General features: G+C 43.3%; 1 protein-coding gene and 1 long non-coding RNA gene across 2 annotated transcripts; both read left to right on the top strand.

Annotated features, from left to right (window-relative positions):
- Positions 1-11415: 11415 nt before the first annotated feature.
- Positions 11416-13926, top strand: ctslb.4. Its single transcript, NM_001425099.1, has 8 exons — positions 11416-11442; positions 11651-11786; positions 11907-12029; positions 12353-12505; positions 12693-12917; positions 13103-13271; positions 13387-13504; positions 13587-13926. The coding sequence occupies exons 2-8, from the start codon at positions 11664-11666 to the stop codon at positions 13684-13686; spliced, it is 1011 nt and encodes a 336-aa protein (NP_001412028.1). The 5' UTR covers positions 11416-11442; positions 11651-11663; the 3' UTR covers positions 13687-13926.
- Positions 13927-15452: 1526 nt separating this feature from the next.
- LOC108180223 (uncharacterized) lies at positions 15453-15750 on the top strand. Its single transcript, XR_001796743.3, has 2 exons — positions 15453-15499; positions 15614-15750. It is a non-coding gene; the product is annotated as an uncharacterized lncRNA (long non-coding RNA).
- Positions 15751-16476: the final 726 nt, after the last annotated feature.

The raw sequence follows: 16476 nt of genomic DNA, 5'->3' as shown, positions 1-16476 counted from the left end.
GCTGTAATGCGACATCTTCACCTCACAAGGGACTATCACGTTTATGGCTCAGTGCTTGTTATTAAGATTTTATTTTTTATTTATTTTTTTATTTATTTTTTTAATATTTGGTACTTTAGCTTCATTCTTGCTACAAAATCCATCAGACATCATGTATTCTTCAAGTTCTTCTACACTTGTCCATGCACAATTTACATTCAGTTTGCCTCAGCTACCTCCTTGGTGTTGTGTGTCTCCTCATCAGTGTCTCTCACTAATTTCAACCTCAAATGTCTCCTTCTCAGCATGTTGTTCGTCCACATCTTTAGCTGAATGCAGTGTTGGTTTTCTTTCCCTCCTCTTAATCTGTCTTGCAGAGTGTACAGTGTCTGTCTGTGTAGTTTCTGTGTGGCCCAGATGTAGACATGCTGCTCAGTCTGGGTCAGTCTCCATCATCTCATATGCAGCTTGGCTGGCAATGACAAAGCTAGAAACGTATATACAGCAAAAATATTACACATAAAAAGAATAAGTAAAAAATAAAATGTACTATAATGCTAAATGCTTATGAAAATATGACATATTTGAGCATAAGAAACCTGAATTGAATTTTGAACTTAAGCATTAACTCCCAGAAAGAACATTTACTGATCTCTTTATCATCCAATATAATTATTTTTTTTCTACAGTTTAAAAGAACTGTTTTATTAGCTGCAGTTTCATTAAGCTACAGTCTGTAGGTTTAAAACATTTAATCGAATGATTTTAAAATTTTTTTAACAAAAAACTACATTTGTTTTCAGTAAAAGGACAGTCGAAAAATGTACTTTTTGACAGGAGTTGAGTAAATCAGCAAATCTAAGTTGGAACTAAGGTTAAAAAAAAAGTATTTGACAATATCAAAATTAAATGTAGTTCTACCCCCAAAACTAAAGTGTTGCATTGAATTAATATAATTATTTGAAGGCCAAGCAATGACAGCTGTAAAGTTACTTAAAAATTCTTACGTACTTACCTTTGTGATAATGTTGAGAGCATAAACGGAGAAATGACGATATATTCTGCGTCTCAATGCAGCAGCCTAGGACGCCCGATGCGTCTGTTGTAACCGCAACAATCTGTCAATATCCTTTCTACCCAGTGGAAAGTTTTAAATATCTTTCGTCGTGATTATTTTGTACCCTTTCGATCATGTGATTTACTATTACAGCCCTTAATACAACACTATCGTAACGCTGTATTTACTCTGCGAAAGACGCTAAAGCCATATAACAGCTCATGTTAACTCGGATACAACACAAATGGTGGCTTTGTCCCATAATGCAGTTCGGTGTTTACGAGGGTGACGTCACCTGACAAAGACCGATTCCAGCGAATGGATGTGGACAGCTTCTGGTTGGCACGGTGCTAGTCTTCGTAAGCTGTGTATAGTTTTTCTTCAGACTGAAATCCTGTCACAGTCACACAAGGAAGACGAGAACGGTTATATATTTATGGGTATTTATTAGAACTATGCAGCAGATGCAGAGAGATGAAGCAGGAATGTGATGTAACAGAGGGAGAGCTATCTCACACAGTTATGGTAAGCATCAGATCTTCAGTCAAACACCAGTTAAGCTTAGTCACTTACCTTAAACAGCTGTATGTGCATCTATAGGCAAAGAGGGACATCCACAGAAGAAGGCGAGAGGAAGAGGGAGAGAAGATGAGGTGAACCATCAAACTTTGATTCCAGCCAGTGAATAAGTGAAGGAGGTTATTAAATGTAGTGTGTGATGATTTCAGGTGAGAGTAATTAGTATTCTGGTGATTGTTCACGGGTGTGGTGAGAGGTGGATGGTGAGGGAGAGTGGTGATTGGAGCAACAGGAATGAGCCGAGAGTGTGACAACCACAGTATGCTCCAGAGTTTCATGTAATTTTGGGGGTTTCATTTTTAGGTTTTAGACTTCAACTGCAGTTTAGCAGTTTTATTTTTATTCAGCCACATTTCCTTAATTCTCTCACGACAAACTTTGAGGGATGAGCGTGAAGTAAGGACTGGTGGGAAACAGTTGTTTTAATGGAATTTGATACTTTTTTGAAACTAAATTTTAGGTGCACTTAGGAAAGTTCTATGACTTAACACCAACTATCATCAGGCCTTTTACACTTATTTTATCAGCCTGAAAGTATAATGACAACATATAATTATTTTGTGCTTATGTCTGGTTTTGCTTTAAAATGTTTATTGAGTGAGTAACAAGCTTGTTACTTTTTTTTAGTTACTGCTTTGTTAAAAAAAGATTATTAAAAGATAAAACGGAAACAATTATCACTCCAGGGCAAACACACACATTCTTATATGTGCAAAGAAGTTCTCTCTCCTGCAGCCAAAAATGGATATATATATATTAGGCATGCCAGGGTTCTTAATATAATATTGAACCATAAGGTACGACCTCCACGCGCTTGCGAATTGCAGTTCCCCTTCGGGGGGAACTCCAGCACTATAAGTGGATTTGATTGTTAAATCCACGCATTGGGAGGTTCGGTTCAGAAGCTACTCGTCTGAAAGAGTATTGAACGGGCCAATTAAGAATGAATTGGCAGCGCAAGCCTGCGCAGGTGAGCGGCATAAGCAATCAACTGAGTATATAAGCTCACCTGGCGCCAGCAGACGCTATCCTTTTCGCTTCAGAGCCTTTTCTGATCGAGCTTATGAGGGTTCCTCCTGCTGATCTACAGCCATTTCGAGAGAACGATTGCATCCCGGTCCAGAGCGAGTCCACGCAGCGGCAGACGGTCGAGCTGGGTATCTCCCTTGCCTGGCGTCCCTTTGGGTCCGGTCCTCCAAGAGCGGTGCGTATTGTTGCAAATCCTAAAAGAGCAACACAGTCGTGCAGCACGTCCTTTTCATCACATGGCGCTCCGACTGTGCGTTTCTGGTTGCGGGGGTTTCCTGGCTCCGGATGATGGACACGATCACTGCATTACATGTTTGGGGGTCCAGCATGTTAATGTGGTGCTCGGGGGCGGTTCATGTCGTCACTGCGATGCCATGACCGTTGCGCAGTTGAGATCGCGGTTAGCTTTCGTAAGAGAGCGAGCCACCCCAGTTGCCTCCTGCTCTGCAGCGGGCGCTCGGGCAGATCTGAGGGCTTCAGCGAGAGACAATCCGCCGCCCACGGGCTCGCGGACCTCTCGCTCCTCCAAGCGCTCCATCCAAGCTTCGGGCGCTGGGAGTGATCCGTCTAATCAGATGGTAGCTCTCACGCTCGCTGACACCGGAGATCAGATGTTCTCCGCGGCATCGGAGGGTGGGGCTTTCATTGTCCAACGATGATCCAGACCCGCTCGCCCCCTTCGGGCAGGTGAGCGCTGTCAAAACGGATACTGAAACGGACGTGTTAGCAGTGCTTTCCCGGGCTGCTTCGGCCGTGGGTTGGAGATGGTTTATCCCCCAGCTCCGCGGCCGGACCGACTAGAGGGGCGTTCCCTTCTTCCCGGCGATGCACAGTAGGCTCACGCGATCTTAAAGAGCACCTTTTTTCTGCTCATGCTGCGTGTCCCTACACCCTCACCACTCTTGGTGGTGGAGCGGCCAGGGGGTATGTGGCGATTCCTCAGGTTGAGTGTGCGATGGCGGTTAATCCGCGCAGCACCTCTTCTTGGTGGGGTCTGCCCCGTCTCCCATCCAAAGCCTGTGAGTTTTCAGCTCCCTCGGAGCTAGAGCTTACAAAGCTACGGACCAGGCTGCATCCGCCTTGCATGCGATAGCCACCGACCAGTGCTACCAAGCGCAGGCGCTGGCCGAGCTGCACGAGGGTGGGTCCAACCCAGGCTTATGAGCTTCGCACCGCAGACGACTAAGCTCTTCGGACTACTAAGTCCGCTGCGTGTGCTTTGGGGAGGACGATGTCCACACTAGTGGCCCAGAAGCCCCACCTCTAACAAAGCTTGGTTGATATGCGCGAAGTTGACAAAGTCCGCTTTCTTGACTCGCCCATATCCCAAGCTGGTCGGCGACACAGTCTGCGAATTCACCCAGGAATTCGAGGCAGTGAGAGAGCAGTCCCATGGGTGATGTCTAATCGGCGGCCCCGTAAGCCCGCTCCGCCCGCCGTGCCATCCATACCTGCTCCTCGCCGAAGGCGCCCGCCTACGAGAGCTGCACCGCCCCCGCGCTCGCTTCGTCGAGCACCTCGGAAGGCCACTCCCCCTGCCCAGAACGCCGCTAAGTCTGGCAACGGACCGCGAAGCGTCCCTGGGACAGGTCATCTGGAGAGGAGGGAACCTGCTCTTTCCCCGCTGGAGGGCGGGGCGCCATTTCCAACGGCACTTTTTACTGCCATGAAATGAAAGGGCACTTTTCCACTTCTCCGGAGGTGACAGCCCGAAATCTGCCAGTTTGAGCTCCGCTCTCTAGCTCGTAGGTTCGGTGCACTCCGCCAGTGGCTCACGGGCACTGCAGGCCCTGCCAGCCTGGGACGCGCCGCCTCTCAGCTCGCAAGGTCTGCATGCTCCGCCAGCGGCTCACGGGCGCTGGGGGGACGGTCTCCCTTCTCCCAGCCCCCAAGCCCCCCCTCCGGAGTCAGGGTGCAGAGTCAGAGCGAATCGCTTTCCTCCAGCTCTTCTGTGGGACCCTCGCGCTCCCCGGATCAGCACACCCGCTCCGCGCTGCCCCTCCGCGGGTATGTCAACGATTGCTGCGATGACGTCATTAGCGAGGGCTCTGCCTGCCTGGTTAGCGCGGGCCAGCCCCTCGCGGTGGCTCATACGCACGATCGGACTCGGCTACGAACTACAGTTCTCCAAACGGCCTCCCAGGTTCATGGGCGTGTGTTTCACCAGGGTCAATGCCCTGTCCGCCCCTGTCTTGCGAAAGGAGATTGCTGCCCTCCTGGCGAAGGGTGCAATCGAGCCGGTACCTCCAGCCGAGATGGAGAGCGGGTTTTACAGCCCGTACTTCATCGTACCTAAAAAGAGCGGTGGGTCACGGCCAATCCTAGATCTGCGCGTTTTGAATCGCTGCCTTCACAAGCTGTCGTTCAGAATGCTTACGCAGAGGCGCATCCTCCGATGCGATTCGTCCTCAGGATTGGTCTGCAGCCATAGACCTGAAGGACGTGTATTTTCATGTCTCCATTTTTCCACGCCACCGTCAGTTCTGCGGTTTGCGTTCGAAGGTCGAGCATGGCAGTACAGGGTCCTCCCCTTCGGGCTCTCTCTGTCTCCGCGGGTCTTCACCAAACTCGTGGAGGGTGCCCTAGCGCCTCTGTGGCTAGCGGGCATCCGCGTACTCAATTATCTCGACGACTGGCTGATTTTAGCCCACTCTCGGGAGCAATTGACTGCGCACAGAGGTGCTCCGGCATCTCCGCCTATTGGGGTGGCAGGTCAACTGGGAAAAGAGCAAACTCGCCCCGGTGCAGAGGATCTCTTTTCTCGGGATGGAGCTGGACTCGGTCACCATGGTAGCGCGCCTCTCCGGAGAGCGCGCTCGCCTGCTGCTGAACTGTCTGAGGGAGCTCGACAGCAAGTTAGTGGTCCCACTGAAATATTTTCAGAGGCTCCTGGGGCATATGGCTTCCGCTGTGGCTGTCACGCCGCTCGGATTGCTCCATATGAGACCACTTCAGCACTGGCTTCAAGATCGAGTTCCGAGACGCGCATGGCATGCGGGCACACACAGAGTCTCTGTTACTGCGCTGTGTCGCCGCACCCTCAGCCCCTGGAACGACCCCTCGTTCCTGCAGGCCGGTGTGCCTCTGGGACAGGCGTCCAGTCATGTTGTTGTTTCGACAGATGCTTCCAGCACAGGCTGGGGAGCCGTGTGTCGCGGGCATGCAGCTGCGGGCCTGTGGGTAGGTGCCCAGCTGCATTGGCACATCAATCGCCTAGAGCTGTTGGCAGTGTTCCTTGCTCTCCGCCGTTTTTCTCCGGGGCTGGGGCAGCAACACGTGCTGGTCAGGACGGACAGTACGGCGGTGGCGGCATATATCAACCGCATGGGGGGTATGCGCTCTCGCCGCATGTCTCAGCTCGCCCGCCGTCTGCTCCTCTGGAGTCAACCGCGGCTGAAGTCGCTGCGCGCCATTCACATCCCAGGTATGCTCAACCGTGCAGCCGATGTGCTCTCACGGCAGCAGATTCACTCTGGAGAATGGAGACTCCACCCTGAGTCTGTCCAGCTGATATGGGCGCGATTCGGGGAGGCCCAGATCGATCTGTTTGCTTCCCCCGAGAACGCTCATTGCCAGTTGTTTTATTCCCTGACCGAGGGCTCTCTCGGCACGGATGCACTGGCCCACAGCTGGCCTCGGGGCGTACGCAAGTATGCGTTTTTTCCCCAGTGAGCCTGATCGCGCAGTTAATGTGCAAGGTCAGGGAGGACGAGGAGCAGGTTTTGTTAGTTGCGCCCCTCTGGCCCAACCGAACCTGGATATCAGAGCTCTCCCTCCTCGCGACGGCCCCCCCTTGGCAGATCCCTTTGAGAGAGGACCTACTTTCTCAGGGACAAGGCACCGTCTGGCACCCTCGTCCCGATCTCTGGAACCTCCACGTGTGGTCCATAGACACGAGGAAGACTTGGGTAACCTGCCGCCCGCGGTGGTTGATACCATCACTCAGGCTAGAGCCCCCTCCAAGAGGCGCTCCTACGCCCTGAAGTGGAGTCTATTCACTGAGTGGTGTGTCTCTCGCAGAGAAGACCCCCGATCTTGCCAGATCAGTGTTGTGCTCTCTTTCCTTCAAGAGAAGCTGGACAGCAGGCTGTCGCCCTCCACTCTCAAGGTTTACGTTGCTGCCATCTCCGCTCACCATGACGCGGTGGCTGGCGGCACCGTGGGAAAGCATAACCTCATCATCCGGTACCTCAGAGGCGCTAGGCGAATTATTCCAACTCGCCCCCCTCTCACGCCCTCTTGGGATCTCGCCCTCGTTCTCACGAGCCTGCAATTTGTCCAGTTCGCGCTCTGCGCATTATGTGGACCGTACTCAGAACTTTAGATCTTCTGAGCAGCTCTTTGTCTGTTATGGCGGACGGCAGCAGGGAAGTGCCGTGTCTAAACAACGTTTTTCCCACTGGATTGTGGAGGCCATTTCATTTGCTTATTTGAGCAGAGGCCAGCCGCGCCCCCCGGGAGTGCATGCGCACTCCACTCGGAGCGTTGCATCCTCTTGGGCGTGTGCGCGTGGCGCTCCTTTAACAGACATTTGTAGAGCTGCGGGCTGGGCGACACCCAATACATTTGCAAAATTTTATAATCTGCGAGTGGAGCCGGTTTCCTCAAGGGTGTTAGGTACCTTTGGTGATTGAGGAAACAACTCGGTAGGTGTTGTACACGCTTGCGGTGCCTTTTTTCCTTAACACGGAGAGATGTGCACCCTCCTGTCTGTCAGTAAAGTTCCCCATTCGGTGAGCCCTGCAGATTCCTCCGAGGCCCCCAGCACTGACTCAGCGGAGGAGTCACTTGCTGGCCCATTACGTAGTAGGTCTGCCCGCTGGTCAGCCCGCGTTTTGGGTATAGGTGCCTGCTATGGCCGATCCCCGCTGGTGATCCCCATATGCTTTTTCCGCCACGGTTAAGTTCCCCCCCTGGGCGGACCCGTGCTTTCCCTATCTGCTAACCACCTTTTATGCGCACTCCCCCTTTCAGGGTTAGTCCATATGTAATTCCATTTGTTTCCCCCTATTGGGTGCGGATGGTCTCCGCAGCGTCCTCCCTACTGGGATGGCACGCTTCCCAACGTACTGTCGTATATTCCTAGAATTATCTAGACGCTAGCGACTCCCAAAAAAGACACCTATTCCGTAAAACTTCTTTTGAAGTGGGATAAGTTAGGGCCAAGGGCACGTTGGAGGACCACGCCTCTCATGATCTGGGTGCGTCACGCTTGCCTGTCCGCTCTCTCATGGTGGGTGTTGGTAAGGTGCAGTCATTATGGCGCTTTCAATGGGCTCCCAATGCGTGGATTTAACAATCAAATCCACTTATAGTGCTGGAGTTCCCCCCGAAGGGGAACGTTCGAGGTTACTAAAGTAACCCTTCGTTCCCCGAGGAGGGGAACGGAAGCACTATACTCCGTCGCCATAATGACTGTCCCTTAGCTGTTAAAAGTCTCTTCAGCTTAAAAAGGATAGCGTCTGCTGGCGCCAGGTGAGCTTATATACTCAGTTGATTGCTTATGCCGCTCACCTGCGCAGGCTTGCGCTGCCAATTCATTCTTAATTGGCCCGTTCAATACTCTTTCAGACGAGTAGCTTCTGAACCGAACCTCCCAATGCGTGGATTTAACAATCAAATCCACTTATAGTGCTTCCGTTCCCCTCCTCGGGGAACGAAGGGTTACTTTAGTAACCTCGAACGTTTTCTCGGTTTTGCGTTAAAATTATTTATGTGCGTTTTATATCACCCTGAATTGATTGTGTGTGCCTGTAAGTCTATAAGCTGAGATGAGGAAACTCCTCCCTGTGAGTAAATATCCAATCACCATGCTCTAAAGTTAGGGGGTGCTTGACGATCATTCCACATTTTAACATGTCGAGCGGCAGTGAAGTAAGGTTCATTATTATTAGTATTATTATTATTACCAGCATGAGTATATTATAGTTATCAAGTTAATACTCTATTATACATATCTTTAATATTATTCTTCCATGTGGGTTTGCATAATTCATAATTAGCATTGATATAGTGTTTTCTTTTTTATTTATTTAGTTTTTATTATTATTATTAATTTTTTTGCTTATTCTCATAGCTTTGTTTGCTGAACTTTATTTTTCTCCACTCTTTTTGTTTCTTTTCTTTTTCTTCTACTCCTCCCCTTCCTTTTCTGTTTTTAAATTTTTTTATTTTATTTGTTTATTTTTATTATTATTATTGTATTATTTTTTGTTTATTATTATTAGTTTATTTTCTCTTTTCCTCTCTTTACCCTTCTACTTACTACTATTATTATTATTATTATTATTATTACTTGTCCTCTCCCTGATTTCCCATCCTCCCCTCTCCTCGACACCTATGTCATAAATGGTATTACTTTTATTTTTTGTTATCATTATTATTATTACTGTTCTGACTTGTCCTGTTATCTTTCCATTATCATTATTACAAGTATTTATACCATTATCATTATTAAGGTTGCAGTTGTTGTTTTTGTAGCGGTAGTAGTTGCAGTAGTAGTAGTAGTAGTAGTTGAAGTAGTAGTCATTGTAATAGTATCGATTGTTATTGAGTAATTGTTACGGAGATTATTGAAGTAGTAGTTCATGTAGTGGTAGATGTCATTGGTATAGTAGTAGCAGAAGTAGTAATGGTGTGGTTGTTACAGTAGTAGTAGTAGTCATTGTTGGTGTAGTAATATCAGTAGTAGATGTTGTTGATGTAGATGTAGTAGAAGTGATTGTGGTGGTGGTAGTAGTAGTAGTAGTAGTAGTAGTAGCAGTAGCAGTAGACGTTGTTGTATTAGTTGTAGCAAATGCTATAGTAGTATCAGTAGTGGTAGTCGTTGTAGTAGTATCAGTATTAGTAGACATTGTAGTAGTAGTCGTGGTTGCGGCTGTAGTAGAAGCAGTAGTAGTTGTAATAGTAGTAGTAATTGTTGTCAGTTATTACTGTTGTCCTTTCTTTCTTTTTACTCTCATTTTTACTATCATACATTAATAAGCATTGTTGTTACTCCCTACCTCTGACTGGTTTCTTTCTATATGTTTTATCTATATCTGTGATCTGTGTCTATATCTGTATCTGTGGCTTTATTTATTGACTGTTATTGTTCCTTATGTATGTACTCTGACCTGTCCACCAAGTTACCTTTACATGCATACACACACTCACACGCGCACACTCACACACATACCAGTACCTGACTATATTGTTGTTGTTTTGTTTTTGTTTCGTTGCTTTGTATTTGTTATTTGTTGACGTTTTCTTGTATTTGTATGATTTTTGCATATTAAAAAAAAAAAAAAAAAAAAAAGTGAGGTTAGGGCAACAGTACAAGGAAGCGCCGGCGAAGTGAGACAACAGTACGAGGAAGCGGCGGCGTCTTTCAAATCTGCGGTGAGGACCAGGGCCGGCCAGTGGCATATAGGCAAATGCTAAGGGCGCTGTACATCCAGGGGGGTGCCAGAAATGAGCGCGGTTAAATTGGTTTTGCTATCGATTTTCCTGACACATTCAGGGATAGACGGCAATAACTAAAAAACCTCTCACCCTAAAAAGATTCAAAGTGTGTTTCCTACAAAAAGACAAAGCTGGTTATGTTTTACAGCTGTCTCTTTTTTTTTTTTCGCTCGATATTACGACCACTGCTCCGTTTAAGCCCACATAATAAGCGTTTAGCCAGGAGAGTTCACGGTGAGCGGAGCTCCCAGTAAGGGACCGTCGAGAAATGCTTTTTTTTTTTTTCACTCCGTCCTGTGCGTTTTAGTTTAAACACAACTAATTGTCTCATAAATGAACACAAACTGTTACTAAAGTAGTTAAATGCTTTATTATAGATCTGTGCATTCTTACATTAACACCTCTGTTATCAAACAAAACACAATGAGAGATTCATTTGCTGCTCTTCACTAAATAACTATAGTAACTTTATTTAATGTGCAAATACAATAAAAAGTGAAGTAGATTTTATAGCTTTATTTAAATTTTGTATAGGCCATTGATTTTAATAGGCTTAACCTTTTATTTTATTTAATTACAAATATGTTTATTCGAAATGGCCAATTTATCTTTATTAACTTCACATGTATGTTTAAATGTGTAGGTATTTATGTGTTCCTTAGTTTGTACATGGGCTACCAGCAGCTGTGAGATTTCAGTGTTCATTTTTTTTATACAATACACTAGGAACTAGTGTACTTTTCTTGGCTTTCAAGTAAAACAAAATGAGTATTGCAATAAATAATTTTTATTTTTATATTTGGAAGTATTGTGTCTGCTAATTTCAATCAGTATAAAATTATTAATCATATTCAGTAATTAGAATGAAAGTAATTAGCCCCTGATGCTATTTAAAAATGCTTAGTTTTCTAAATGGACTTTGTGTTTTCTCTTGGATTATTTTCTGTCTAAGCATGTGGGATTGGTCAAACACACCCTTATGTGACAAACACGAACAAGGATTAAAACAAACCTAACACAATCTCTACATCCCCCAATCAAGTGAAGCATATTAAAGTAAGCTTTCCAATTGTGTATTAGAAATGTTTTTAGAAACTGTGGAAATAACAAAACATTTCTGATTTCCTTTATCTTGTTACAGTCTACTAATAATATAAAAAAAATTTCCATTGATGAATACTTCATCTTGTGATGCTGGATCACATGACAAGATGAAGTGTTTGCTGCACCTGATTGGCAGTAAATTGACTAGTTTTATCAACGTCAGCCAATGAGAGATCACCTCTTTGTTCGGACAGGCTATAAAACACACTCATTTGTTAGCAATTACAGTCAATAAGGTTTGTTTGTGAAAGGTAAGTGTAAATCTTTCTTTTTTTTATTTCCTTCATAAGAGACATTGCTTGTATTATATTAATGAGACAGTTACTTCAACTCACAGTAAAGTGAGCTGCTTGTGCTGTTGCCTGTTTAAAGTGTTTTGTTTATGTTTGTAAATTTTCTTTACATTTGCTTTAAGTAAAAATTTTTACTGTTATTTATTTATTTATTTTTTTCTTTTAGTCCTCCAGGCAGGATGATGTTTGCTTTGCTCGTCACGCTGTGCATAAGTGCAGTGTTTGCTGCTTCATCTATAGACATCCAGTTAGATGACCACTGGAACTCCTGGAAGAGCCAGCATGGAAAAAGCTATCATGAGGTGGGAAGACTGTAGTCTGTAGCCATGTATCAGCTTAACATGAATGAATGATACAGTGCATGTGTTTATGTTGAACTGGTGCTTTGCAATAGCTGATACTGTATCTACTTTCTACTCCAGGACGTAGAGGTCGGGAGGAGAATGATTTGGGAGGAGAACTTGAGAAAAATTGAGCAACACAACTTTGAGTATTCCTATGGAAATCACACCTTTAAAATGGGAATGAATCAATTTGGTGACATGGTGAGCAGTTTAGTATTACAGTCAATTACAGTCATTTATTTCTCTATCTATATTGCTTTATACAATCCAAATTGTCAAAAAGAGAAAAAAAAACAATCAAAATGCAAAATTCATAAGTGTGAAACCAGATCAGAATGTTGTTGTGTTTATTAAATGATTCAATTACAGTCAACAACATCCTAGATTAGAGTTTTAAGCCCTGTGTATTTTAATGGATTTTCTGCAAAATTACTTTAATTCTCAATTTGAGGTGCTATCGATACCTTTTAAAGTACTATTTGTAAGACTGTTTTATTAACATTTCACTACAATCTCTTTATTAGACAAATGAGGAGTTCAGACATGCAATGAATGGTTATAAGCATGACCCCAACCAGACGTCACAGGGCCCGTTGTTCATGGAACCCAGCTTTTTTGCAGCCCCACAACAGGTTGACTGGAGACAGAGGGGCTATGTTACTCCTGTCAAAGACCAGGTGAGTTTAAAGTAACTGAAAACTGCAAATGTTTTATGCTAAATTAGGACCTATAGTTGCATCTATTACAATTGATCTATTTACAGTTGATCTGGTAAACCCAGTTTAACATATAAATGGCTATTACATGTCAGTATGTGTATCTGTAGCTTTACTGTTTGGTGACTCTTCTGTTTTGTGGTTTTAGAAACAATGTGGATCTTGCTGGTCTTTCAGTTCAACGGGTGCCTTGGAAGGTCAGCTCTTCCGTAAAACTGGAAAGCTGATTTCTATGAGTGAGCAAAACTTGGTGGACTGTTCCAGACCACATGGCAATCAAGGGTGTAATGGAGGCCTCATGGACCAGGCCTTCCAGTATGTTAAAGAAAACAAGGGGCTGGATTCTGAGCAGTCATACCCTTATCTTGCAAGGGTAAGAATCATATTGTGACCGTTTCTGAGCAAGGAAAACTCTTTTGAGGCATGGGATTAAACTGCTGTATTTGCAGATTGTGGACAAATGTCATTTTAGTTTTTTAATCTCTTTGAATGAAGGTCATTAAGTATTTTAAGACTTCAATGTACCACTTTTTTCTTATTTTAACTTTGTGCTTGCAGGATGATCTGCCATGCCGGTATGACCCCCGTTTTAATGTCGCTAAAATCACCGGATTCGTGGACATTCCCAAAGGTAATGAGCTTGCCCTAATGAATGCTGTTGCTGCTGTGGGTCCTGTATCTGTTGCTATTGACGCATCACATCAATCCCTACAGTTCTATCAGTCTGGTAGGTGTCTGATATCCCTCAACTCTAGTTTTAATTCAATATATATCCAAAATGATTACAAACTTATTACTGAACTTACTCTGCCTTAACTCCTTTCTAATATTCTGATCTTTAGGCATCTATTATGAGAGAGCATGTAGCAGTAGTCGACTTGATCATGCAGTCTTGGTGGTTGGCTATGGTTATCAGGGTGCTGATGTTGCTGGGAATAGATACTGGATTGTGAAGAACAGGTATGATGCCAACAACCTTTAGTTTTGCGGGCACAAGCTTGATTGCATGTTTTCATATTTTATTTCTTTCATCTTTTTATAGCTGGTCTGACAAATGGGGTGACAAAGGCTACATCTACATGGCAAAAGACAAAAACAATCACTGTGGCATTGCGACAATGGCCAGCTATCCCCTAATGTAAGGCCACTGGAGCCTTCTCTGCATTCTGAAAAAGACACGTTTATGGTTTCTCTATTTTAATGTGTTTTTATTTCTTCTATTTTATCAAATTGTTCTGCTGTTAGGGCTATGATAGTAGTATTTTAGGAAATTCCATTTTTCTTGTGTTTCATATATGCTTGTTTATCCAAGAATGAGAATTCTGTACTGGATCTATTTGACCTGCAAATGGATAAATATTAAATTTTCTGGCATGGTAAAAGTCTGTACTGTATTTATTTGCACTTCATGTAGGAATGCCATAAATATTAAACGTTTAAAGTGTTTCTTACAGTAGACCTGTGTTTAATTTAATGGAGCAGATTAAGACTAAGCTAAGACTAAGCTAACTAAGCAGTTTATAACTGCAGCTACAAATGCTCTATTCTTGACCTATGAGCACCTATATAATGTGTTTAATAATTGTATTTTCATATTTAGTTAATGATTTATATTTCATTACTAAATGAAGTATGGCATTATTTACAAACCAGTTGTATTTAAGAGTAGTTGAGGGTAGGATAAGGTTTAGGATAATTCAGAATGAGTTAGAAAATGATTAATAAACTATTGAAATCAACATTTATATATCTTAATATTCAGGCATATACTAATAGTTAACTAATATGTTAATAAATTCTTTATTAACTCAACTTCATGCAGTTTTGTGACCTAATCTAAAGTAAGGACAATTTCTGATTTATTAATTCCTTTATAAATGACTATTAAAGGCTCAGAATCAAATGAACAATAATCCTGGCAGTCTTTTCTAAAAAGTAAAATTACTGTAAAGTTTAAACATTGCTGAATAACAGGAGTGTCAAAATACGACATAAAACTGGATAAAACAACAACAATGTAATAATTTAACAATATAACAGGATACAATATTTAAACTCTACAGTGATTTTATTTTAAATTAGGTTGCAAAGATTTATTTTTCATTTGAAGTATTGTTTCATTTGTGTATCTTTAAATGAATAGGAATGAATGTATTTTTTCCAGTCTAGAATTTAACTGAGCCTTTATTTGTCATTTATAAGGGATTTATAAAGCAAAAATAGTTCTTACTTTAGGTCAATAAACTGCATGAAGTTGAGTTAATAAAGCATCTATTAATATACATAGTAACCATTAATATATCCCTGAATAATAAGACATATAAATGTTGATTTTAATAATTTATTAATCATTTACTAACTCATTCTGAATGAGTTACCCTCAACTACTCTTAAATACAAATGGTTTTTAAATAATGCGATACTTAATTTAGAAATGAAAAATAAATCATTAACTAAGTATGAAAATACAATTATTAAACACATTATGAAGGTGCTTATAGGTCAAGAATAGAGAAATTGTAGCTTCAGTTATAAACTGCTTACTAACGCTTATTAATGTAGAATTAAAGCTTAACAAATAATGAATTCACTATTAGCTAATGCTAATTAAATGATTTATAGTGTGTAGTTATTATAAAGTATGATTAATAAATGCTGTACATGTGTTGTTCATGATTAGTTCATGTTAGTAAATGTATTAACCTTATTGTAAAGTTTTACCATAAAGTGTTACTGAAATTTAAAAGCAACATTGATCTATCTTGCTTTTTCTGTGAAATTTCCACTGAAAGTGTAGCTCACTTATTTTGGGAATGTCCTTTTGTTTAATCTTTTTAGATTAATGTGTTTGAATTATTAAATAAATAAATAAATCATTGATCTCGCCATGTGATTTGTCATTATGCAGCAAAATATGAGCCCCCATTGTGTCCTACCTGACAGCCTCGTTTGCAGGTTTGTGCGCCTTCCGGAGTGTCTGTTTTGTCATTATCGTGTCTATATCTGGGCAACGCTTCTATGTTTCTTTGTCAGTTCGTTGTGTTTGCTCATGTGTCTGTCTGTGCTCAGGACTGTGAGGAGTGGCTGCTGGACCCGATTCGTCTGTCTGTTTCCTGTTTGCTACAGCCCTATATCCCTCATGAACTCACTCATTTAATTTGTCCTGTCTAGTTTATTCTGACTGTGTCAAATAAACTTTTACTCGCATTTTGGATTCTTCTCAGTGTCTTTATTACCCGTGACAAAACAAACTGACCTTACTATGGATCCAGTGAGTATGTCACAGATCTCCAAATTCGTCTCACTCAACAACGCCAGGATCAATCAGCAGGATAAGGCTTTGGCTACCATCGCTCAGGCCATTCAAACTCTGGTCGGCCAGGTTTCCCTGCTCACTATTTAGGTCCAAAAGCTGGTTATTGGAGCGGCACAAGCTGAAGCCAGACCAGCTTTAGAAATGTTGCCAGCACCGGTGGTTGCTAACCGCTCTGCTGAACCTTGCCTTCCTCCCCCGACCTGCTATTCTGGAGAGCCTCACTTATGCCCGTCCTTCCTATCCAAGTGTACCTTATATATAACGTTGCAACCGTCATTGTTCTCCACAGAGCAGTCTAAGGTTGTCTTCGTTATCCTTTCTGGAAAGGCGGCTCTATGGGGACTACAGCCTGGAAACAAAAACTGCCATGCTGTGCTACTTTTGAACTGTTCTCCAAAGAACTCAAAAAAGTTTTTGATCGGGCCGTTTCCGGGAGAGAGGCCGCTCGAATCCTTGCCGAGCTCCATCAGGGGAATCGGAGCATGGCGGATTACTCGATCAAGTTCTGGACATTGGCTGCGCTGCTGAATGCAGCTGGAACACAGAGGCACAGTGGGGCATGTTCCAGCATGAATTGTCAGAACGTCTTCAGGACGAAATCTACACACTGGATCTT

Source organism: Danio rerio, chromosome 12 (genome assembly GCF_049306965.1).
Source record: "Danio rerio strain Tuebingen ecotype United States chromosome 12, GRCz12tu, whole genome shotgun sequence".
NCBI lineage: Eukaryota > Metazoa > Chordata > Actinopteri > Cypriniformes > Danionidae > Danio > Danio rerio.
Note: the sequence above shows the minus strand (reverse complement) of the source record. Positions and strands in the feature narration are given on the sequence as shown.